At 42.8% G+C, this 25,988-nt stretch overlaps 1 protein-coding gene across 1 annotated transcript in view; it reads right to left on the bottom strand.

The window, feature by feature from the left end:
- Positions 1-25,988, bottom strand: part of COL24A1 (collagen type XXIV alpha 1 chain) — a 276,971-nt gene that overhangs the window by 61,533 nt on the left and 189,450 nt on the right. Inside the window, exons 27-33 of the mRNA XM_066597768.1 lie at positions 25,368-25,421; positions 24,846-24,899; positions 12,762-12,815; positions 12,624-12,668; positions 10,719-10,763; positions 5,357-5,410; positions 1,655-1,708 (exon numbers count right to left, since the gene is read on the bottom strand). Of these exons, the coding sequence (XP_066453865.1) occupies positions 1,655-1,708; positions 5,357-5,410; positions 10,719-10,763; positions 12,624-12,668; positions 12,762-12,815; positions 24,846-24,899; positions 25,368-25,421 (360 nt within the window). The remainder of the gene's footprint in view (positions 1-1,654; positions 1,709-5,356; positions 5,411-10,718; positions 10,764-12,623; positions 12,669-12,761; positions 12,816-24,845; positions 24,900-25,367; positions 25,422-25,988) is intronic.

Raw genomic sequence — 25,988 nt, forward strand, 5'->3', positions numbered from 1 at the left:
GTACTTCTAGCACTGTCCACAATCATACAAGAGTAAAAGTCCAGGACAACCCCTTTGGTGACCTGTCCTAAGTCACAGAAAACCCATTTAAGGCAATTTGTTAAGTATTTTAAGGAATAACTACTACACCACACAGCTTCCTGTGGCTGCCACCGGGGAAGGGTCAGGTAGGCCCAACACAATAGGGCATATTTATTTTATATACACTCAGCTATGAGCAGTAAATGTATTAACATTGGTGAGTCTCTTAATACATTTGCCTCCTCTGGTGTCACTTCCATGCACAACATGGAAATCTATGGCAGCTACAAGCTAGAGTGGATTCGTAATATAACGTATACTGGGTTCTTGTGTACATTATAGTAAATGTGACGGGCTACACCCGAAGGCCCCAACCAGTTTTTGAAAAAGTAGCGGGTCCAGTATAAATGCCCAAAAAGCCACAATTTTGCAGTGTGCAGGAAAACTGGCTTTCATAAGCCACTAAACTGATGTACAGGACACAACAGATATGCCCCAATGTGTCTTCTGAAGTTCTAAAGGGCTCCCCTTCTTCACAAACACAGCAATGATAGCGAAGACCCTTACTCCCTTACAGTGCGTGTATGTGCGTGCGAGGGGGGTGATCGGTTCCTTACATCCTGTGAGGAGTAGGTGTAAGGGTTGTGAACCACAACTCATTAAATTATTTATATGGGGCCCCCACTCATCTGTGTCCCAGCCCAGATCGTAACATGGTATGTAAGACTGAAAGACGGCACATGTCCATCCAATTCAGCCTATTATCCTGCAATGTTGATCCAGAAGAAGGCAAAAAACACAATGAGGTAAGAAACCAATTTTCCCCATTTTAGGGAAAAAATTCCCGCTAGACTCCAAATCTGTCAGTCTAAATAATCCCCGGATCACCGACCCTTCTAAAGTAATTGGGGACTATAACAATTAATATTGTTACACTGAAGGAAGGCATCCAGGCCCCTCTTGTACTCTATTAGTGAGTTGTCCATCACCACGTCCTCAGACAGAAAGTTCCATAGCCTCACAGCTCTGCAGATGATAATTTACCAAACCGTGCACCATAAAATATAATAACAGGCGTATTCATTATCACATGGCTGGTTTACTATCAGAGTAATCCGTGATAACACAGAGTGAATCCTGTGACCTGCTGGAGTGCTCAGCGCTCATGATTCAGCTGATACAAATCATGAACAGCCCCTAGAGGGAGGATCTCCCTCAACCCACTTCATTCTAGTGCGCTCAGTACAGACCGGCCAGATCACACCAGAAATAATAGTCATGCTGAGAACTGGCTGACTCGACAGGTCCATGTTTGCAGATTCTGCATCCAATTCATGCTGCACAACTGTGGATAAACTACATAAGAGTTTTTGCACTGGGCACCACCATCTCGATGCTCTGCTTTCAACCCTGCTTTTGGATGGAGCACAGCCAGCACACTCTTAGTATGCTCTGTGGAGCGTGCTCCAGTAATGATGAACAGCCAGAGAACGAAGAGATGCTCTTGGCAATGATGAACAGTCACAGCATGTGTTCTGCACTCTGAGCATGATCAAAATGTTAAAAGGAATATGCCTAATATAAAGAAGCGATCAGCAGACGAGAAGGCAACTCTAAGAGAGTCAGAACTTACCTCTGGCCCCATTTCTCCAAGTGGACCTACGTCTCCTTGTGGTCCCCTTGGTCCCTAACATTAAAGACAAATATATTTTATATTAATAGAAAAGTGGAATCAAGTGGGCTGATCATACATTTCACTGCTAATGGGGATTGTGAAGTGTCTCCAGGAGTTCATTTCATTTTAGGCAATATTCCTTCTCAGGGGCTAGAATCAACACCGTGATTTACTGGCGCTCGTATTTACAGTCAGGCATGTGGGGTCTGATGGTTTGAACCCGAGTACATTTGGTTTATAATTGAACAAATGATAAACATCTGGTAGAATCCTGGCAAAACGAGCTTCAATGGGACATGTGAGTCTGCTCTGAATTACTCCCTACACTTCGTGAATTCCTCATAAAAGGCTATTGTTCTTTAAATTATTGTGAAACTGAATCCCGCCATCATAAATGGTAAACTAATCAATCTGGTTTTCTGGGTCAGGGAGCTGAACAAATATGTATGAGAAAGTCCTAAAGACCGTTTTAACGTTTTCTACTTTTACACCACAGCAGTTTCTTGGTGGTCAGCAGTCAACGATCAAAGCAGCAGCAATGAACGGGAAGCGGTCACCAGTCCCACCAATGCTAAAGTACCTGCAGGGGGACAACAGCAAAGGAGAGCTTGTTCTATACATTAATTTTGCTATAATGGACAAGGCCAGCACACCTTGTGAAAAGCTGTTTTAATATTTCCCGCACTGCATGCCAATAAAGACATACAGTCCAGTGGGCACATCCAGACTGTCTCTGCTGCCCAAGTTGGTCCTTTCCATCAGTGATGTGGATGACATCTCCATTGTTATCCCCGGGGCAGGCTAAATGTTGTGTATGTGCCGCACTACCCTGAGCATGTTTAGATGATTTGCAAGAGGATGCCCCTTAATGGATCTGCTCTTGCATCGGTTCGGGCTAGCGCAGTGCCTACACAACATTTCGCCCGTCTCATGGATGGCATAGGAGACGTCAGGCACATCACTGATGGAAAAAGTGTCTGGATTAGACGGTACAATAGTTGGTCTGGGCATGAGATGTTTGGCTTTATTAACATGGAATTTGAGAAATATTAAAACTGGCGAGAGGTTCCCTTTAACAGATGCTGCAATCAAGTCATGTTACTGTACTGTAGGACAACAGTTATGACCATCAAGTGGTGAACCAGAAAATCTTAGTTAAAAAGGGTTTTTCCGGGACTCCAATATTGATGACTGTACATTAGGATAGGACCTAAATAAACCCCTTAAGACCTATCCCTAAAATAGGTCATCAATATCTGACTGGTGGGGGTCTACCACTCAGAGTCCCCATCGGTCAGCTGGTTGAAAAAGACACAGTGCTCAGGTGAGTGCCATGGTCTCTTCAATGCATATGTGATGAACAAAAGTGACATCACTAACCTGAGAAGAGGCCATGGTGCTCACTTGAGCATCGCAGTCTCTGCAAACAACTGATGAGAGGGGGATTCCAAGCACTGGAACCCCACCAATCAGATATCGATGACCTATCCTGAAGATAGGTCATCAATATTGGAGATCTGGAAAACCCCTTAAAGTGTATGATACTTGTAGTTTGTACATTATACCGGGCAGGAAACATGCAAATTAGCTCTCTTCCTAGAAGGAGGAAAATTGTCTCTCTAGTGCCATCTATAGATCGTTTAGGAGAAGCAATAACTCTGAAACAGTCTGTAAACGTATGTCTCTGGTTTGGCTGGTATCCCTTAGTCATGTTTCACAGGTCAGGCATTAAATAATAAGGTATCTACCTAGAGGTCGCACTAGAGAGACAGTTTTATACCTTCTGGAGGAGAGCTAACTTGCCTATTTTTTCCCCAGGAAGCACTGCCTGTAAGACTCCCTTCACCAGCTGGATCTCTGCAAGGAGAACAAGTCCTCCATGACAGTGATCTTATAAATGGAATAAGAAAATGTAAATGTAATGGAAAGTTGGAGTGATATTTAGAAAAGTGCACACCTGCAAGTGCATTAAAGAACCCGCATCAAGTCATCTTGCACCATCTACTCTTATTTCCTTAAGTTGACCGTACAAGTTAGATAGTTGTGGACTGAATGTGCATTTGGCCATACTGCTTTACTCCCTCATACATTCAGTTGACTGTGCAGAGAGTAAGCCTGGGTAGCGGCTCATCTCCCCTCAAACAAAACGCTGGTCATGTTGAAATCCTTCTCTCCCCTGACATCTGCCATTGAAGAAGAGTTTGAGGCTCCCATAACATTAGATGGTCAGCAGACCCCGACAACATCAGTGGGTTTGTACAACATTAAATGGGTTATATGGGATAAAAACAATTTGCTAAGGTATGTGGGACGGGGCAGTGGCGATGGGGGATCAGGTAAGTCAAGTATGCCTTCTTTCATGTTATTCCACCACATTGTACAGCTTAAGCAAACATTCTTACCCCTGGACAACCCTTCGAATGTGACGTGTATAGCAAGAAATAATTGTACAATATTGGCTCACCTACTGAGCCCTAGCTGGCTAAGCTTTATTACAAAGTTAAAGGGGTGTTCCCACCTTGGCCAAACAGTGTTCCCACCTGGCCGAGATGGGAAAATTGCTAACTACGAGTATGCCAGGATGATGGAAACAGCTGAGCTCCCCAGAACTACACAGTTTCCGAAACTCCTACAGAAGTCTGCGAATTACACAAATGGCATAGCACAGCGAGCTAGATGGTTTCCACAGCTCCTACGTTACAGGAAAATCACAGCTCACTAACTTACACTATTTGCGTAACGCCAATTTACTTCTATGGGAGTTACAGAAACAGTAGAGCAGGGGACGTGTGGCTGCTTCCATCTTCCACAGGATAGGTGATAAATGATTGATGGGCATGTGTGACCACCACATCATTCACATGGACATAGCTGACTGCAGCGCTTGACTGTCTCCAACAGAAGTGAATAGATTGGTGATCAAGCCAGTGCCTCGCCATTAAATGCACCAGCGGACTCAGGGTATGTTCTCATGACCCACTGGGCATCCCAGCGATTGGACCGCCAGTGACCAATCATTCATCGTCAGACTAAGGATGCATTCACATGGGCGGGTGCAAGTTGCACCCGACATTCTCGAGTGCAACTCGCATGAAAATAGAAAATTGCAGTATGTTCTGTCTCATTTCATCGCTGCGAGAGAAAAATCACCATCACAAATAATGGGTAGTATTTTCGTACGAGTTTTATGGGTCTTGCAAGGCACAAAAATCATAGAATTTTCTCCCCGGTGTGAATGCATCCTTAAGGAATAGTAAATCTTGAGACTTTGTCTACAGAGAGCGATATAAAAGGTATAACAAGAAACTACAGTAATTGGCACAGAAATTTATGGTATAAGATAGTGTTTATTTAGCCATAATGGTGATCAGTAACCATTGGTTGATATGAAATGTATCTATGACTGGCCATTCTTTGAGTGAAATCCAGCTGTCTCCTTTCCTAAGTTTACATGTTGCATGTAGTCCTTAAATGCAAGTGGCACAGGGGCTTAGCAGTTGGCACCGCCACTTTGTGGAACAGGGAGATGAGGATCTTCTTGGCATTGTATGTTCTCCCTGTGCTTGTGTAGGACCAATGTGGATGGATTGCAGCGTGTGTACAGTGTATGTTGATGCCATGTAAACCACATGAGAATAAAATCTATAAGAATACACATACAGCTTCTCCAGGAGGACCCACGTCTCCTGCGCTTCCTGGAGGACCAGCTGCGCCCTTTAAAGAAAAAGACGACAAAAACAAATCACTACAACATACCAGTAGAAGAAAAGCAGAAATCTCCAATCTGTGGATCTCTAGTCATTGGGAAACTACACCTCCAAGCATGCCCTGACAGCCACAAAGCAGTTGTAGTTCCCCAACATATGGGGAGCCTGTGGCTATCAGAGCATAAAATAAAAAATGAAGCATCTGTGGCTGCAATCTATTGGAGCGTCTTAAAGTGACTCTCTGGTCCTGGAACAAGTCCCTCCAGGTACTGGAGGAGGAGTTATATTACCTGCCGTTGGTCCTCTGCGCTATCGTCTCATGGATCTGCCGGTTCAGGACCCTGTGTTCACTTGTCCAAGATAGCCTCCACAATATTCTGACTACCTAATCCACACTGGTAGTGTTACAGTACCGATACACAACACTTGCTCCTTGATTGGCCAGGATTGCGATCGGCACTGGCCAATCAGAGAACAGTAAGGAGTGTTTTGGACTACCAAGTGTGCATTAGATATAGGTAGAAGATTGTAAAAAAAAAGAGCCCTGAGATGGAGAATCATTGGGACATCGGTGCAAAGGACCAACAGCAGGTAAAATAACCCCCCTCCACTTTTGTCTCGGGACCAGAGGGTTGCTTTAAAAGGGTAAGTAAACTTTTTTAAAGACTTCTGACATTTGATAGTGATACATGAGAAGTTTTGATCTGTGCTGAAACCCCAACGAGCGCTAAAACTAATGGGCAGAAGCTCTCGTTGGAGCGCTGTGCCCATCCACTACTCTCTGTTACTGCTCAGAGCAGTTTACGGGCTTCTATACAAAGCAGATCGCTTCTGCCTGTTCATCTTAGTGATTGGTGGGGATCTCAGCACCTGGACCCCCGCTAATCAAAACTTCTTACATGTCACTTTCACTTGTCAAAAGATTTTTAAAAGTTTTGTTATACTTTCAGTCATTCTACAGAACAAAATCTACTCCCTAGGTCACGGACAAGCTGTAACAACAACTGCCTATAAGATCATCAGCACTGTTCTCGCATCCTTCTACTAGAACATCTCCTCACTAGCAGTGATTAGCTGTCATTAGTCAAAAAGACCTGAGGGTCTGTCAGAAGACTTCATAAGGAGTAAGCATACATGTCTGTAATATGATGAGCAAGCATTCACCATCTCATAAGTCCTGTAGAACATATAGTATGAAGATCCTTAGGTTATCGTAAAAAAAAAGGAATAACTTTTAGTAATGGTTATTCAGAACTCTTGGGCTATTTTACTAATAATTCCCTTAGAATTTAGACATTTTAGAAACGAAATCCAACACAAACCATATTTCCCCTATTCAGCCGTACTACATGTTATATCATAAGGCTGGGTTCACACAGTGTTCAGGTCTGCAGTATATCCATCTTGGGATTCTGTTTGAATAGCAGAACCTATAATGGAACCATGAACTTTAAAGGGATTGTCCAAGGGGGGGATCCTAAAGGTCTGGGCAGTGTTAAGATAAACCAGAAACAAGGGCTTATGTGCAGATCCACTAGACTGAAAACAAGTGTCCACAATAGCGGAGTTCACCTGTGTCAGCTGTGTGAGACCTAGCGCTTGTCATACTTGTGCAAGGTGGCAGCTGCCGGCTACGCCATTTGGCTGTTCACCGTGCCAATCATCAGACAAACAATGTAGAGACAGTAGGAGAGTTAAGTGGCAGCACAGGACCGCCACTCCGAGTGCAAAAGCTTTATTCAATCGTGGAGAAACTGCTACATGTTTCAAAGCCAAACTGGGCCAGTTTGACTTTGAAACGTGTTGTTGTCCCCATGATTCAATGAAGCTTTTACACTCCCCCGTTGAAGTGTTAGTCCTGCATTGGCATCAAGTTCTCCCCATCTCTGCATTGCTAAAATAAACTTATAATTCATCAGATTGCTGTCCCAAGTACTCAAAAGTTTTCCCATAGGATCATTGCATTGTCTTAAGTCTCCTCACGCTTACTAGTTGTCTCCACAAGGAGAAATTGTACCCCTCCTGACCCACATCTCACAGAGTGAGCCATAAGCTTTCTGTACAAGGAGTGAAACCCCGCAAACAGCCTGTCTATACATGGTTAATCTTTCCTTCTGGAGAAGACTCTGGTTTGGCTTATACCCTTTGCTGTGTTGCATGGCCTGTTAAAAGGTTGGACATCGACTTGTAGGAATGCTAACTTCTAAAAGGTGGTGCAGCAAAGGCACTGCACCATCTGCTATTTGCATACAAAATTTCCCCAAGGAGCACTGCATGGCCTTTTAAGTCTCCTCATACCTTTGAGTTGGTCTCCACAAAGAAACTGTACCCCTACTGACCCCCTACTCAAAATTATAGCATGCTCTGGGCTTAACGTTTTTTTCTTCTGTTTTCCCATAGGCTTCTCTATAGGAGAAAGACGTACCAATCAAAAAAACTGTGCATTTTAAAATGTCTCTAGGTCTTCTAGCATTTCTGTGAAGGCACTCTGAAGGAGTTTTCAGGGACTTTACTGTTGATGACTTAGCCATAGGATATCAGATTAGTGGGGGTCTGACACCCTGCACCTCCCACCAATCAGTTATTTTTCCGAGATGCTGTGTGACTTAATTAGCATGGCTCCACCACAGTTCACGTCTATTTACTGGTCATCAATAATGCAGTCTTGGGAAATTGCTTTTAAGGGGTTCTCCCACTTCTAGCATTGGATGACCTATAATCAAGATAGGTCAACAATAGCAGATCTTGGGGGTGCGGCACCCAGGACCCCTGCTGATCTGCCGTTCTCCCGGGAACCTGTCTTGGTGTACGGAGCCGCTTTGACAGAAAAAAAAATTAATTTGAAAACACACAACCCCTTTAAGTCTATTCTTAACCCTTTAATGATTGAATCAATTTTAGCCTTAAGAACTAGTAAATAGTTTTCCCTTTTGTGCTCCAGCGGTCATAACTTTGTGGCACCTTGTATTTTGCGGAACAAGTTCTAGGTTTTTATAGGAACCATTTTCAGGTACTTATAATGTATTCAGTAACTTATTACTTTTTTGCTGCGGTGCAACAGAAAGAAAGCAGTGTCACCATTGTTTTTGTGATTTATTTTGAAGGCGATCACGCCGGCATAAATATTACAGTAACTATTCTATGGGTCATTGCAATGTTACGACAACACCAAATTTATAGACTTATGTTTTACTACTTTTGCACAGAATACTATGGTTTTTTTTTTACCAATTGACTTTTTCTGCTGCCACATCCAAGACCAGATTATGTTTCCAATTAAAAAGCGGTATGACGCTTGTGTTTTGCAGGATGACAGTTTTTATTCATACCATTTTGAGGTTTATAGGACTTCTTGATTATTTTTTATTCTTGTTTTGGGGAAGGAAGATGACCAGAAAATGACGAAGTTAGCAATTTCTTTTTTTCAATGCTGGATAAATAATTTAGTATTTTATAGTATGGGATGTTACGGATGTGGCAATTAGAGATGAGCGAGCATACTCGGTAAGGACAGATACTCGAGCAAGTATCGTCCTTACAGAGTACCTGCCTGCTCGCCCGCAAAGATTTGTGTGCCGGCAGGGGGCACGGAGCAGTGTGGGGGGAGGGGCAACAGGAGGGAGATCTCTCTCTCTCTCTGCCCCTGCTCACTTCTGCAACACAGCGCTCACCCCGGCTGGCACGATACTCGCTTAAGTATCTGTCCTTACCGAGTATGCTCGCTCATCTCTAGTGGCAATACCAATTTTGACTAGGTTTTCTTATCCTCAATATTTAAAGCATCGTGTATGGGAAAAAAGTTGTTTTTTTTTTCTGTAAAAACATTTAGCTGCCACAGACAGTAATGACTGCGGCATCTGTAGGGTTAAACAGCGTAGAGGAGAGATTAGAAGAGCAAGTGCTCATTTCATCATTCTGTTTTTAGAATAAAAAATCCCACATATGTGACAATCAAACAGCAAATATGTTCTGTGATTGATAAGGGAGGAGATCACATGAACAACCCCCTTTTTTGGGACAGGGAGACAGGCTGGAGAATCACAGATCTTCTTTGCTGCCTGCTCGTCCGCTGCCCTGCTCTACCCTCTACATACACACTGAAATGACAGCTGTAAATCCAGCATTTCAACCCCACTTCATACAACTGTAGCTCCGGCTATGTGGGTGCTACGGACGTGCCCCTGGTGTCATTTTAAAGCCAAGAATCTTGGCTGTAGCATGGACAGAGAAGGACATACAGCGTTCGAATTAGAAAGAGCTGTTTGTCCAAGACTGTAATGTCTTTTTCCTGTACAAGACACAGAGCTCAGTAAATCTGATGGGCCTGCAGGAGTCCGTGCCTATTGTTCGCTAAGCCCCAGTTATTTTAGAAGATGCCAAAATTTCAAGAGGTTCAATGTCAGGCCGTTGGGTGGTCTAACTCTGTGATACCTATACCACATCCACAGCATAAAGGTCACATAGAGTATCTCCAGCATGGACAGATCTAGGATATTGTTCTCACAGCTGAATCTTTTCGCTGTCGGTCAGTATATTTTATTGTAATATACAGATGCAATCAAACTTATTCCCACTCATTGCAAATTTGATTTCTTTGTAAAATTTACAATCTTTCCGCTGTTTGCAAAAAAGCAATAAAACAAGAATTTAAGTAGCTTAGCACAACTAACATAACGAGTGGTCTCTTCAAATTCACCACACAATGCCACATTTAATGGCTACTGCAGCCTCAGCATTATTCACCCCTTTCATGACAAGAGTCCTCAGTAGAGATGAGCGAACATACTCGTTTAGGGCAATTTCGCAATCGAGCAGCGCTTTTTTCGAGTAACTGACTACTTGGGCGAAAAGATTCGGGGGCGCTGGGGACGGTGTGGTGGAGCAGGGGGTAGCAGTGGGGAACAGGGGGGAGCTCTCTCTCCCTCCCCCCCCACTCCACTCTGCAACCTCCCGCTCACTCACCCCTGGCGCCCCCCGAATCTTTTCGCCCTAGTCAGTTACTCGAAAAAAGCGGTGCTCGATTGCGAAATCGCCCTAAACGAGTATGTTCGCTCATCTCTAGTCCTCGGTGCTTTGTGGAGCACCTTCTGCTGTTATGACCTGCTGCAGATGTGATGTATAGCCAGACAGCAGCTCCTGACAGCCATCTTGAGGAATTCTTCTTCATGGGCAACGGCCTCCATCTCACTAATATTCTTGGGTTTGCACATGCCACCACCTTATAATCTCCGTTGTTTATGTGAAATACACTAATTGCACGTTTCCATACATTGCATTATTTGTCAGCCTTATGCAACATTCAATGTGTTACTTACAGATTTTCCTTGTTCTCCTCTTTCTCCAGGATTTCCCACCTTCCCCTGTGTATATATAGGAAAGAGACGTTCTATAACTATATTGGGGCAGGAAGAGTAAGAAAATGATAATACAAATTCACTATCACAAGTAAGGTCTTCAAAGTTCTTTTAGGTGGGGGTTGTTCTCCTTGTAAGAACCTGGCTCACATTGCAGTTTCTTCACAGCCAAACCAATTGTTAACATGACCATGGGGGTCTACTGGCTCAGAGATGAACAGCTTGGTCTGCGACCGCAGCGGTGCATGGCTTGAGGCTGCCAGGGCCAGTGATTGGCTGCAGCGATCACGTGTGTATGGCCTGGTCACCACCTCAGTGATATAAACAAAGCCTGGCGGGGGGACTGGAGCAGCGGGTGATCAAACCGATGACTGGACCTTCTTATGTTTTATTACCACACTTTCCAGCCTTCAAAAAGTTTCCAACATCTAGGACAACCCCTAGAAGCTACACTGTCACATTTGACAGATACTGTATAAATATTTACTGCAACTAAACATAAAAGGTTGATTTGTATACAAGTATATAATGAAAGTTCCTTGTCAGGAAGTGCAAGGATAATTACCATATGTGCATTCATACTGCATAGGGCAGACAGTACAGGTATAACTATGGCTGGCCTTGGCTGCGTGTGTCCTGTGAACTCGCACAGGGCACTGGCCACCAGCTTGTAGAGGAGGCATTGGGCATATGTAGGCTGGTAATGATCGCCCCCTTTACGTTGGTCTGGCCAGATGATAATCTTCCTCTGTGCGGCAGCATCTTGTGAAGTTACATGAATCATCCTCCTCACCTCTGAGAAGCCCCTATCAGCTCATTGATGCCCCAGCAACATATCGCTTAGTTCGGCTACTGAATTTATGCTATGAGCTTCATTCTGGGGCTATATTTATGCTATGAGCTTAGTCCTAGTATTCTTTTTCTATACAGAAGTTGACCCTGGGGCTGCATTCATGATAAGAGATTGGTCCTTGTGCTGTATTTACATTATAAATTGGGTTCTGCTGTTGTATTTGTTTACCGAGGTTGGTTCTGGTGCTTTATATATGTTGTTATAAGCTTGGTTCTGGTGCTGTATTTATGTATTGAGCTTCATTGTGGTGCTGTATTTATGTTATGAGCTTGGTTCTTGTGCTGTATTTATGATATGAGCTTGGTTCTGGTGCTGTATGTATATGAGGAGCTTGGTTCTGGTGCTGTATTCATGTATTGAGCTTCATTCTGGTGCTGTATTTATGTTATGAGCTTGGTTCTTGTGCTGTATTTATGTTATGAGCTTGGTTCTTGTGCTGTATTTATGTTATGAGCTTGGTTCTTGTGCTGCATTTATGATATGGGCTTGGTTCTGGTGTTGTATTTATATTAGGAGCTTGGTTCTGGTGCTGTATTTATATTATGAGCTTGGTTCTGGTACTGTATTTATATTATGATCTTCATTCTGGTGCTGTATTCATGTACTGAGCTTCATTCTGGTGTTGTACTTAGCTAATACGATTCTGCTATAGTATTTATTCACCGGGCTGTTCTGGTGGGGATATGCTGCTATCTTACTGCTTTCTGTACAAGCAAAATATAGACAGACTGCCTATCAGTGCAATATATATAGTCATTTTCTTATGGCTGGGAGTGGTGGGGTGAGGGATTGGACCAAAATAAACTCTGCACAGACTGCCATCTAACCTAAGGCCAGTACTGGGTATACCATTGCTCTACTAAATACAGGGACACCATCATGGGGTCAACATGTCTGTGCTGGGCCCATTTCTTTGGGTAACACGTGTGTCTATATAATCACTGACACATTTATATCTGTATGTCCAAGTGTAAGATTATTATTCTTGGATGTAGATTTAGAATTCTACTCACAATATGGCCAGAAGGTCCTTTTTTCCCAGATTCCCCTCTTTCACCCTGGGGAAAGCAATATGAAAATGTAATTATAATTGCATACAGCCGAAGATACAATTACACATTTGATCATACAGTATAAAATAGTCCATTTACCTTCAACCCTGCGCTGCCCTGATCTCCTAGGGGACCATCAGGACCTCGTGGACCCTAAAAAGAAAGATTAAGTAGCTATATATAAGTCATGTACTAAGAAAAATGAACAGATGAGGCATCGGGTGTATAGAAGACCATTTTAATAAAAAAGTTAAAACAACTTAAAACTATTGGTTATTTATATAAACCATCATTATTGTGCAAAGAAACCTGGCAGAAAGTGTTCAATTCCCTTTCAGCGCCCCTACAGGATAAATGAAACATTACACAGTTGCCACTGAAATCAATGGGTGGTCTGTGTAATCCATGAATGTGCCGATTCCTCCAGTGAGAGACTCTTTCCAGACACTCCAACTAATAGATCAAGATTGAAAATAGGCCGCTGCCCTCTATTAAAATGGACTTGTTAGACAATTTACGTGGTCCTCACCGATGGCAGCATAAAGTAGTGACAGCCAGGCTCTTTCCAATGGTCTGTCACTTATAGGGCAGGCCGCGGATTCTGCGAGAAAAGCAGGGGTTTTGAAAAAATCTGTACTGTGCATGTTCGTCGGCGAGCCGTGCGGACCATCCACAGTACAGAGAATCCAGAAGAAGATAGGTCCACGCAGATGCCGGGCAAAAAAGACGCGGTCAGGGCGGGATTCCATGTGGGATTCTGCAGCCGGAATCCGGACATGCCGTGTAAGCCCACCCTGAAGGGGTGTTCTCAAATATGGCTGAGATGGGAACACCACTGATTATGCGGATGCCAGATGCTGGAAACATCCGGGCTTGGTCAAGCTACACTGTTTCTTAAACTCTCATAGAAATCAATGAGAGTTACACAAACAGAACAGCAATCTACACTGTATCCATACAGCTGTGCAAACACTGTAGCTCACTGCACTATGCTATGTGTTTGCAAACTGTTACGAGAACAGTCCAGGCCACCGCATTCAAGGTGGTGGGGTCCCTAACTGAAGATAGGTGCAGCTTCCCAGAGGTGGGACTCGCACTTATTAGTCTTCTGACGTATCCGGTGTACTGTAACATGGGAATATCTCTTTAAAGGCCTTTCTAAAGCACAATTAGAATTGGATCTATTGTATCAGAATGTCTTATTACCTTCTTGTTGCATTTGGTTAAAAAAACAAAACCTCCAGGACCCCTTAGTTCACTGGATATGGCAATCAATAAAACCAATTAGCAATTCAATGGCTGAAACACCATTGAATGATGAAGATGAGGCTGAAGTGAAGAGAATTTCCTTGGGGAGATATGCAATTAGTAGTTAGCAGGCTCATACAGGCTCTCCAGGAATGTAACTTTCCATTTAGTTCTAGATCACAGATGGAAGAAAGTCTGTGATACAATATATCTCAGGCATTAGGAGGAGCCGGGCACCATTAAATCACCCGCAGTCATCAGCAGTCATACACCTCGTAAATCTGTGGAGAAAGTGAAAAAAGATTTTTTTTTCCATTTGGAAACCTTCAGTTCCGCTGGGAGCGATGATGTAGGTATTTCCGGGCTCAACGTATGGTGCATGTATGTGAGGCGCCTCCTATCATGACGCATGTAGTTGGACATCCACTATTACTGGACTTATTCTCACTAAATGGTTTCAGATATTTAAATAAAATATTCGATAAAACAAATGGAACCAGAGAAATCAGGCGTCACAAACCTAGAGCTTCACTTACCTATGGGACAATGCTTTCCCAAACTCCATCACCTTTATGAAAAGGCAAGTGTACCCATAGTCACTTCATCAACCAATCTATCCAATTAAAGTGGTTTTTCGAGGCTTCGATACTGTGGACCTACCATTAAAGTGACCATCCAGTTTTTGGAGAAAAATTCTGTCTCGGATCGGAGGGTGGAGGGGAATATTAACCTGCAGGTGATTTTTTCTCCGCAGTCTCCGTTCTGCCAGTTCCAGATGCTGTTTTCAGGCAGCCAAGAAGGCTGCTGCCATCTTTAGACTACCTAATCTCACATAGTGCATGGGTAATATTAGGACTGCCAATGTACTATACCTGCTCCACGATTAGCCAGTGCTGATCACGTGAGCAGCGCTGGTGAGTTACAGAGCAGTGAATAGTTTAGTTCGAAAATGGCAGTGGCCTTCTTGGCCTTCAGAGAACAGCCCCGGGAACCAGTGGAAAGAGGGATGGATCAGAAGATCATCTACAGGTAATATAGCCCTTGCAACCTCTGTCCAGAGACAGAATTTTGTCCTGAAACCGAAGGGTCGCTTTAAGATGGGTCATCAATATCTGATTAGAGGGGAACCACAGATCAGATGTTTGGAGAGGCCACAGTTCTTGGGCAAGTGTCGTGGCCTCTTTACCAGACACAACACCATACATTTCTTAGCAACCATGCCTTACATAGTAGCTCAATCCTATTCACTTGACACGTGACAAATGAATGTGACATCACTGGCCTGAGAAGAGACCCCATCATTCACCCAAGCCCTGCGGGCTCTTCAGTTGACTGGTGGAGGTCCGGAGTGGCTGACCCTCATTGATAATCTATTCTGGGGATAGATCATCAATATTTCATTCCTGAAAACACCCTTCAATAATTGGATTCAGCTAGTTCAACAAAGTCAAATGTCATGCCAAACCCCCATAAAAATCTAACCCTTTATACAATATGTATTAAACTTTACTTTAAGATTATGATGGTCACCATCAAACCACTATGGGAGTTATTATTCACTAATGAATACACCAAAATTAATGAATATTCACAGGAATGGCCAACCTGCCAAAATGTCTACATGGGGGCAGCAACTACATATGAAAAACTGCCCAGATGAACACCTAAATGACTATAGGACTCTGCTATGGTTAGTATTCATGAACATAATAGAGGGATTCATGGGAGAGATAGCAGAAACCACACATGGCTACACCCCCAATAGCTGCCAGACACATCAGGACACACCATTTGAATGGGGTTGTCTTCCTAAGACATATCAGACATATCAGACATTAGGTCATAAGGATGTCATAGATGGGGATCCTCAATTTGAATTCCCCTGTATGATTCAGAGGGGAGAGCCCCCTACACAGAGGAGACCCGGCACATCCATGTATTACTTAATTATATGAATGACCAACATCTAATAGTACATTTCCCTTGCAGTAGTGTCCCCTAGTGATTGGGGGTTTCAGAAGTACACCTGCAATGTTCTTCTTATTGCTAGACTGTCTTTCATTCCAATAGGAATTGTCATTATGAGACAAACCCTTTAACTCTGTCCTAAAGCTGGCCATACACTTCAGACCGCTATTAGCCAAACGCTCATTTGGCCGAAGCCTATTCCTCCTGGCCTCTGGCTACACACGAGTTCTCAGTTCGGCTGAGTGCTGGTGTTCTCATTGTGAAGACACCACTGGGCATACTGAAATTCAACATGCCTGATCCTGGTCTCCCGCAACATCTGCCGAACGAATGTTGGCTGTGCATCTAATACACAGTAGATGGTTGGCTGGTCCTACCAAAATTGGCAGGTTTGGCCGACCTTAGTATAGCATGTACAGCTACCTTAACCCCTTAGTGACCAGCCTGTTTTATACTTTAATGACCAATCTTTTCAGTTTCAACATCTTTACATTCCAAAAGCCTTAACATTTTTAATTTTTTTGTCAACGTGGCCATAAGGCCGTGTTTTTTGTGTTGCCAGTTGTATCTTCTAATGGTACCACTTTGGGGAACATATAATGTATTGCTTAACTTTTATAAATGTTTTTGGAAAGGATGGAAAAAGAAGTAGAAATTCCGCCATTGTTTTTTTTTTTACAGGGTTCACCTTACAGTATGATTTAAATGTTACTTTTATCCTGCGAGTCCGTACGATTTCGACAACCAAATTTTTATAGTATTATATATTTTGATTTTTCTTCAATAAAAACACACAAAAAACTAATTGCATTTGCATTGCTGTATTCCAAGATCCATAACATTTTTAATTTTCCACCAATGGAACTATTTGAGGTATTGATTTTTGCGAGAGGAGTTGTAGTTTCCATTGGTGCCATTTTGCGGCAACGTCAACTTTTAGATTTTTTTTTTTTTAATAGCATTTTTCCTGCAGGGCAGAGACGGAAAAAAATTCTGGCATTTTTTTCACATTTTTTAATTGCACTTTAATATGATAACATTATTCTTTGGGTCATTACGATTATGGAAATACCAAATTTATATACTTTATATTTTTTTTATTACTTAGGCACAATAAAAGCCCTGTTTATACAAAAATTTCATTTGTATTTGCATCGCAACCTTCAACGACCCATACCATTTAAATTTTTTCGCCAAATGAACTGTGTGTGTGTGTCTGTGTGTGCGTGCGTGCGTACATGTTTTTTGTAACACAACCTGTAGTTTCATTTTGTACCTTTTTGGGTTACATACAACTTTTTGATCACTTTTTAATGCATTTGTTTGGGAGGCAGATGAATAAAAAATATAAATTTTTGCTTTGTCTTTTACATTTTGTTTTTACGCATTCACCATGTGGGATAATGGACATAACATTTTTATAGTATTGGTCATTACAAATGTGCAATATACAATATGTTTAATTTTTTTAAATTTTTTCTATTGTAAAGGGTTTTTTTTGCAGAGAAAAAGTGTTTTTTTATATAATATTTAACTTTATTGAACTTTTTTTTTTAAACACATTTTTTGTCCCTCCAAGGTACTTGAAGATGCGATTGTTCAATTGCTGCTACACTGCACTACACTGCACTATTACTGTAGTGCAGTGTGTTATACGTTTCATCAACCAGCAATCTAGACACTGCTGGAGGCGGGGTCTAAGACTGGCACGCCTAGCAGATCTGGAATCCATCGGCAAACGCTGATCACATTCTGGGGTGCCAGTGGATGACAGGAGGAGCTCCCTCCCCGTCGTCCGCTTACACGCCATAATTGCTATTAATTTGGGTTAAAATGTTCAAGAACAGAGGTTTCTTTGCTCCTGACCACTAGGGCAGGGATCCTACAGCCTGTTGTATTGCCATTCTTCACATGTCTCCATTACTGTATCGATAAGTAAAAGTGCGTTCCATTTCCAACAAAGCGTTACGTGTCCTATTAGAGGAGTTCTCAGCCCAATGTAACGAGTGCAATCAAAATGTATGTCGACTAGCACTCATTTACATGGGCCGAGAATCCATGATTGCTAGTGTGATCATTCGTCCTCACAGGCCGGCCGTATATTTCCCCATTTACAAGGGAAAATGAAGTGCCAATCAGTGAGCATTTTTATGCTTGCTGAAACTGAATGATCAGCCTGATTGTTGACCCCTTTACACAGCCCGATTGAGGCAAATGAGCATTTGGAGAAACATTCAGGACTGATAATAATCAGTTCATGTAAAAGGACCTTAAAGACGTATTGTCAAAATCAACTTCTCGTCTGTCCATAGGAAAGGTGCTAAAAGTCTAAAATCGGTGGGAATCTCACCACAGGCCCCCACCGATCCTGAGAAGGAGGTCCCATGTCCCGTCTCCTTTTCAGTGCAGCCCTGCTGCACCCAGCTGCAGTGATGTAGAGATTGAATGGAGCGGTGATGGACACGCACGGTGCTGCTCCATTCATCTCAATGTGACTGACAGAAATAGTGGCTGAGTACAAACGCCCAGTCCTATTGAAGATGAATGGCGCACCGGCATGGATGCGTGACCACCACTCAATCAGACCTATCTTATGCATAGGCGATAAAACATGATTTTGGTACAACCCCTTTGGGTCCTTGGCTTCAAAAACGAAGTCGTGACGTTTTGTGTAAGTACCATTAGTAGAGGCTTTATGTTTTCTTAGTCAGACACCAAGGGACATAATCATTGAAACATGAGGAAGGAGGAGAGTAAAAATGGAGATTTAAGCTGATGAACTAGAACAGAACATTCAGCAAACAATCTCATGACAAACTGCAGGACACAAAATCCGACACGTTCAACCCCGGCAATCTGCTCATCACTGGTGGTTATTAAAGGTGTCAAGAAGAACTGAACGCAATATTCACTCTAGAAGAGATCCTTTAATCATCTTATGTAAGAGCCACATGGACTTGATCCAAGACCGGAAGGAAATGTGAGAATGAGCAGTTTAGCCCGGTGTAACTGGTAATGTAGAATCTGGTGGGACACATCTACATAGCAGATCTTTTCTTCTAGGTAATTAGCACTGGTCTGCATAGACCATAAATTACACAGCAGAGAATATACCCATCCTGGACAGTCTGTGTCCGATCTCTACTTACATTCCAATTATTTACTATAGTCACACATATGAGGGCGCCAGTTTCATCGGTTCTGGTTATATTTTTGGACTGTGAGAACCAAACTTGTGATTCCAGCACCACAAAGCCATCATTATAGGTGCCATAATGCGGAGTAAATACATGTTCTCTGTAAAGATGGGAAGTGATAATGTTTGGTGTCATGATGCTCTTCATCTGGGTGATGTGGGTTGGTTACGAATGCGTAGATATAATATTATATAACTAGATTATAGGGTCAGGTGGTCAAAGGCGTAGGGTGTAGGCAGCTTTTCCCAACTTCATGTACAGCTATATTTATCCCACAAACTCATTTTGTACCAGATTATTGCACTTTCTGGCTTCAGTCTGCCAAAGGGCAAGCTTCAAGCAAGTGCAGTAAAGTAATGCAGGTCAGGGAAACCATGCTCTTCTTGCATTTCATGGGTATTGACTATAGTAAAGGGCATGGCCAGGGTTAGAGAAATATAACTTCTTTCTTCCAAAAACAGCAGCACACCTGTCCACAGTTTATATGTGGTACTGCAATCCTGCCTCATTAAAGGGGTTTTGCCAGGACTTAAAATTACTTCCCAACCACTCTGTCCTCCCTGGTTGTTCCTAACAGAACACATGACTGCTATAGCCAATCACTGACCACAGCAGTGACCTTCTATAGCCAGTGATTGGCTGCAGCAGTCACATGTCCTGGTGAGCAGCAAAGGACAGAGTGGTCGTAAAGTAATTTTATATTGTGTGAAAACCCCTTTAACTTCAATGGATCTCAGCTGCAACAACAGACATAACCCATCATGGACAGGGGTGCTGCTGTTTTTGGAAGAAAGCAACATTGTCTTTCTAATCCCGGGCCGTCCCTTTAACTCTTGTCAAACCTTAAAGGTGTTTCCCAAGATAGAAATGTATCCCCTATCCACAAAATAGGGTAGATCAGATTGCTGAGGCCTCCACTGATCAGGAAAACGTGTTTCCCATGCCCCATCATATGAACGGAGCGCTGCTGTATCATTCATCTCTATGATACAGCTGGAGATAGCTGAGCGATGTACTGAGTTTTTCTTTGGCAGTCTCGTACTGAAGAATGGAGTGTCAGCGCACATTCTTGACTAATGCTCAATTCTTGCATGAGGAAAAGGGATTGGCATAATCCCTTTTACCTAGGTCCAATTTAGACATTAGGGTCTCCACTTTTAGTGTCCATTGCAAGAAAGCCCTGGAAAGAATGCCTACAGGTCATGCTGAGTCTTGTAGATCAGTCAAACGTAATGCTACAACGTCTTCCCAGTCTTTCTGCAATAGAAATCGCCAACTGCGGATGGGTTGTCCTGATCAGCAAATCCATGTACAACCATGATTCAACTGCAGTTAAAGGGGATTCCCATCCCAGCAAGTTAGGGAATAACTTGCTGGTCGGTGTGGGTCCAACAATAATGGTTCCCCACTGATCTCAAAGTTTCAGTTCCGACACGTCCCAAAGTGTTACACGAGTGTCTATGCTTCGTTTACTTCAATGGGATAAAGGAGTTTCGGCACTCACATATTTCCAGTGCTCCCAATAAAGTGAATGGAGCAGAGGTGCGCTTCCCTTGCCCACACTTCTGGATGATCTGGGGCTGAAATCTTAGGATCAGTGGGGATTCAAGGGGTCGAACACCACAATAAGCACATTACCCCCTATCCCTGTGAATAGGGAATGACTTGCTGAGATGGGAATAACCCTTCAACACCAATTGGATTATCACTGAGCAGGGGGCATCATCACCACTGTGTTACAGATACATATGACCAGAATGCAGAGGCAAGAATAGGGAACTGTTGCTTGGGATCTTCACAATGAAAGTTTGCCATTGTACCCACAAAACGTATCTGAATTTAACCCCCTAACTACAGAAATGGTGGCTCTGCAGTTATATAGAAATCGGTTTCTGACTAGTGACTTTTTCTCTCCATGGACAAGGAGGCAGAAGAACAGATGGACAAGAACTTCTATGACAGAACTCTGTAAAGAGCAACTAAAATGTTATCTTCTTGGGGGAGGTAATAGGACTTTGGCCTTAATTGCATTTAAAATTGATTTTTTTTTATAGTTTTTTCTAATGACCCTAAAATCAAAAGGTACCTTAAAAGCAAAACTTCAGCATCTGCATTAATGACTGAGATGGTTCTAGAGTGGCTGGAGGTTATGCTTCTATTATCTTTGTTGACATGCCCGGAGTATCTTAGTTCATCAGGGTTGACGTAAACTTGTTTGACCTCCCGGGGACTAGATATGAGGTAAGGGCTCAAAAATTCACTGGACGAATTAGAAGCAGTAAAAGATGGAATGTAGAAAGGAAACAGATCCCATTTTAGAGCAGATCTACTCTACTCCTTTATTGACCTTGCAAATACATATAGAACAGAGGTACTCAACTACTTTGAGTAAAACTCCATTTACCTGGGTCTTTTGGCAGGTGAAAGGTCCAAGCTGAATACCAACAGTAAAGATGTTCTCTCAAAAGTCTAACCCTCTTTATATCATACTCTCACTGTACAAATAAAAAGTCCCCAACTAGCCGTATATGCACTATGTAAACATTGGACACTGGCGGTCTCAGTGTCCTGGGCCAGCGTCAGCACCCTGCAAACCTGGGCAGATGCCGGGGCCCACTGAGTCAGAGAGGGCCTCCTCAGGGGTAGGTTCAATCTGGTCAACATTCTTTGACATCAATTGTATTTGGGTCTTTAAAACATTAAGACAATTCCCTATAACAGTGGCACTGCAGTAATTTGAGCACTTCCTGTTCTGACGCCTTTTTTTGTCACACAAGCAGCATGATGATGTCATCACACTGCTTGCATCATTCTGCACAATCCTGCTAAAAGAGGCCTAGGGAGAGAATGGAGGATGCCGTGGGAGCATGATGGAGGTATGTTTATTATTTTATTGCCAAGGCACAGTGGGGCCTATAAATGACTCAGCAGGTACATCAGAGCCTATAAATTACTAAGTGGGCACAACAGGTACTACAAATTACTAAGGGGGCACAATGGGGCCTATCAATTAGTAATGGGGAAAAACAAGGCTTTGTAATTTATAAGCAGGCACAGTAGGGCCTATAAATTATTAAAGGGACCAACTGTGATTCTATCTCCAAATGACCAAAGTAATCCTGGAGCCAGCCGTGGCCATGTCCATACAGTAGAGTAACAAGGAGGCAGTCATAGCATTTACTAAAAATTGACCGCTTCCTCAGCTGTCCCAGGCTGTATCTACTTCTTTGCAGGTGCTAAACAGTACCTGAAGGTTTTCAGTGCAGGCACGAATACAGGCAGCAGAAATCCCTATATTTGAGCTTGTGGTGGACGTGATCAGCTGCAGTTAAGTATCAGTGGGGACACACTATGCTGCAGAACCATGCTACCAAGTAGCTAAGAGAAAACTGTGCTGGTTTGACCCCTTCTCCAGCTCAGATACAGAACCTGCTTGGAGTTTATGTATTGTTGCTGTGACAGCCAGGGTCCAGACAACTACCGGACTTTGACCGACACTTGAATACCCCTGATATAGAAGGCCAATAAGATGTTCAAAGGCAAGTAAGAGGATTGCAAAGTCATAGATCTTGGGAGAGATAATGGATTAACACAGGAATATGTGAGCCATTGAATGAATGATGATACTTTGGTGATTCCATTCTCAGTCTATAGAGTTGTTCATGTTCTTCACTCCTCATGAATACATACGTGTGATGGATTGACATGTCCCCAAGCTCTGAGCCTTCCCATAACATGTTGCTACTTGTCCCCACTATAGGGAATGTTTCTTGGCACTTCCTCCTTAATTCCCCATGATTACAAGTATGCAGTACCTCTGTCGCCGACGTGTCTTCCTGCACCACATCTGGATTGGATGCGATCTCTGCATGACTTACACAGATAGACAAGGCCACTTCCAATTTTATAGCTCAGTCATAAGCATTTGATTTGTGCAGCTTTACAGAAGGTCATTTAATTAGCTTGCACTCTGTGTCTAATTAGTCTTTTTCTCTTTAAGTCTTCTAAGAAAATATTCATAAACAAATACATCAGCATTTCAATTACGTCTGACAAAAGAGGCCACCGCTAGCTGTGTAGAAATAGTTTACAGCTGTCTCCTAATCATTCTCCATTACCGTGATAGCTAGACTGTATAGAGAAACTTGTCAGCGCGGATTTAACTCGCTAATCGAAACATTAAACGCGACCAATGTGAAGTCCAACTACAGAAAAATTCCAAATCTGATCCGGAATTAACAGCCACGACCAATGAGCTGGCCATGTGAGGCTTGGCTGTTTGGATCCCCCAAAGACCAGCTGGTGTCTACTGACATTAACGGTTCTCCATTGCTTGCAATCCATTAAAGGGGTTGTCTAGTTGTAAACTATTGATGGTCTATCCTAAGGATAGGCCATTAATAATAGAAATTGGCAAGTGTCTGTCATCTGGGATGCCCTCTGATCCATCGTTCACTGGGCTGCTGCACGCAAGCCCTGAGCTGATTTCTACAGGAAGCAGACAGCCCCATTCCCACTGCAGTGGCCAGGCTTGGTACTGCAGGCAAAGTTCCTATGCACTTCAATGCCTGCAATAGCAAAGACTGGCCACTGCAGTGGGAACAGGGCAATCTACTTTCTGCAGAGATGATGCACACACCAGCCCAGAGAATAGCTTATTGTTGAAGGTCCGGTAGAGCAGACCTATCTAGAGGATAGACCATTAACAGTTTACAGCTGGAAACATCTGTCACCTCCACTTACCATACCAAACTAAAATAAGCATTCAGTACGTCTCACTATATCTTTTCCTTCTATGGTGAATCCAATGCCAAAAAATCCTAGTCTTCACGCTTCCAATTGGAGACTCTGGAGCAAATCCTGGACAAAAGACCACAGCATGCTATGCCATTTTCTGCAGCAAATGCAGGAAGCCAGATGGACTATATTATAGTCGATTGGGCCTATTGGTGTTGTTTGGCTCTGGCAGGTGCCGGATCTAGCTCTCTTGGCATTTTCATTGTTCAGCTCCTAGGATGGAGCCAAATAATTGAAATCTGCTAGAGCCCAGGAGGAGATGTGAATGGGTCCTTAGTTTTATACCATCTGATGGGCGGTTCAACTGCAGAACTCGTCCAGGTCTTTTCCCCACTCTATCCTTGCAGCCATGCCCATTAGCTGATGATTGAGGTCTCCAGCTTCCCTGAGCTGGAGATGCTGTGCATTCCAGAGACTGCGCCTATTGTACAGTTCCAGATTCCAGACAGTACACATTGCATGTGCCATTCCCATCCATGAAAATAGACCAGAACAGGATGTGCAATAGTATTTTTTTCATATGGACCATCAATCTGTGTCAAAATTCACCAATGTGAATAGCCTTATAGGTTATAATGGGTCCATGCGCTGGTGTGAAATACATGGACAGCACACTGATGGAAAATACATTTGTTCTGTCATACTTTTAGACACCTCGCAAACATACTTTCCTCCTTTACATCTGAACATCTGAAGCCTTACATATCAGGGTAAGTCCGCTTTAGAGACAAATTAAGGAAGGACTCCTACATCTGTATCTTACACACCTCTTCTCTATCTCTTCCATTCTTACAACTTGGTTGTGTATAGAGACATCATGGACAACAGTATGAATTTATATCTAGACAGATGGCATATTGCCTAGATGAGACTCCTCCTAGCTCTTGACCCACTTTCTAATACATCCCTGGTGACACCGGAGCCGCTGGTTGGAGAACATCGGCCTACATTGTATAGATTAACTTGTACTTACTCTTTGCCCTTTTTGACCTTGTATTCCTGGTGGTCCCCTTTGGCCAGCTAGACCCTGTTGTAGGAATGGAAAAATTGGTCAGGACATAAAAGAACCAACTATAAAAAAAAATTATTACAGTGAACCTCTATCAATACATGTTCATGTAAAGGCTCATTCACATCTGTATTGGAAGTTCCATTTGAAGCCTACGTGAAGGATTCATTAAAATCCAGGATGAAATAACGCTGCATGAAGCACTAATTCATTCTGAGAACCGCTGGAGAGCATATCGGAATATGGACAGACCCATTACAGTCAATAGGGTCCATTCAACAGCATTCAGGTCCAGCATGTGTCGGATCAGGCACTTCCGGTCTTACCACTATCTGGCTCCTAGAATGGAACCAAAGCATAGAACCTAGAGGAAGTGTGAACGAGCCCTGTATAGGTTTGTCTTCACCTTAATTCAGTAGAAATCCAGCTATTTTCTGTAACTAGTAGCAGAAAAGTGTCAAATTCTTATTCCATCTCTGGACTTACTGGTAATCCTGGGGGGCCAATTGATCCAGGTATGCCGGGGGGTCCTGGATAGCCCTAAAATGATATGAGAACATATCTAATTCCAAGCAAAAGGGAAAATATTTAGCAATTTATATACATAGTATACTATATATTACACCATTGTTTTCCACAACCATGATCATGCAGATACTAAAATGTATACGTATTTCCCAACTTCAAGTGACTTCTATCAATAGTCATTTTTCAACATTTAGTAATTTCATATTTTTGTTAACACAGAGTGATTGACAGCTTTTCTTACAGCAGTCTCTATACAAGGAGAGCTGTCCATCAGTGTGTGGGAGGAGCCAACAATCCATGCTCTCTCTATTAGGGTATGTTCACATGGGTTGGAAATGCTGCAGATTTTCCAATGGAAATCCGTAGAATTTACAGTGCAAGAATTGAAGATGGTAGTTTAAGAAAATATCAGTCACACATTGCAGAACAATCAATACACACACTGCAATTGGAAAGTCATCAGACCCTTTCACTTTTTTTACATTTTGTTATGTTGTGGACTTGTACAAATTAAAAAACAAATTAAAGTTTTTCCTCCTCATTCTGCACTCACAGCCCATGATGACAAAGTGACAAAAG

The sequence above is a fragment of the Eleutherodactylus coqui genome, chromosome 3 (genome assembly GCF_035609145.1).
Source record: "Eleutherodactylus coqui strain aEleCoq1 chromosome 3, aEleCoq1.hap1, whole genome shotgun sequence".
NCBI classification, from domain to species: Eukaryota; Metazoa; Chordata; class Amphibia; order Anura; family Eleutherodactylidae; genus Eleutherodactylus; species Eleutherodactylus coqui.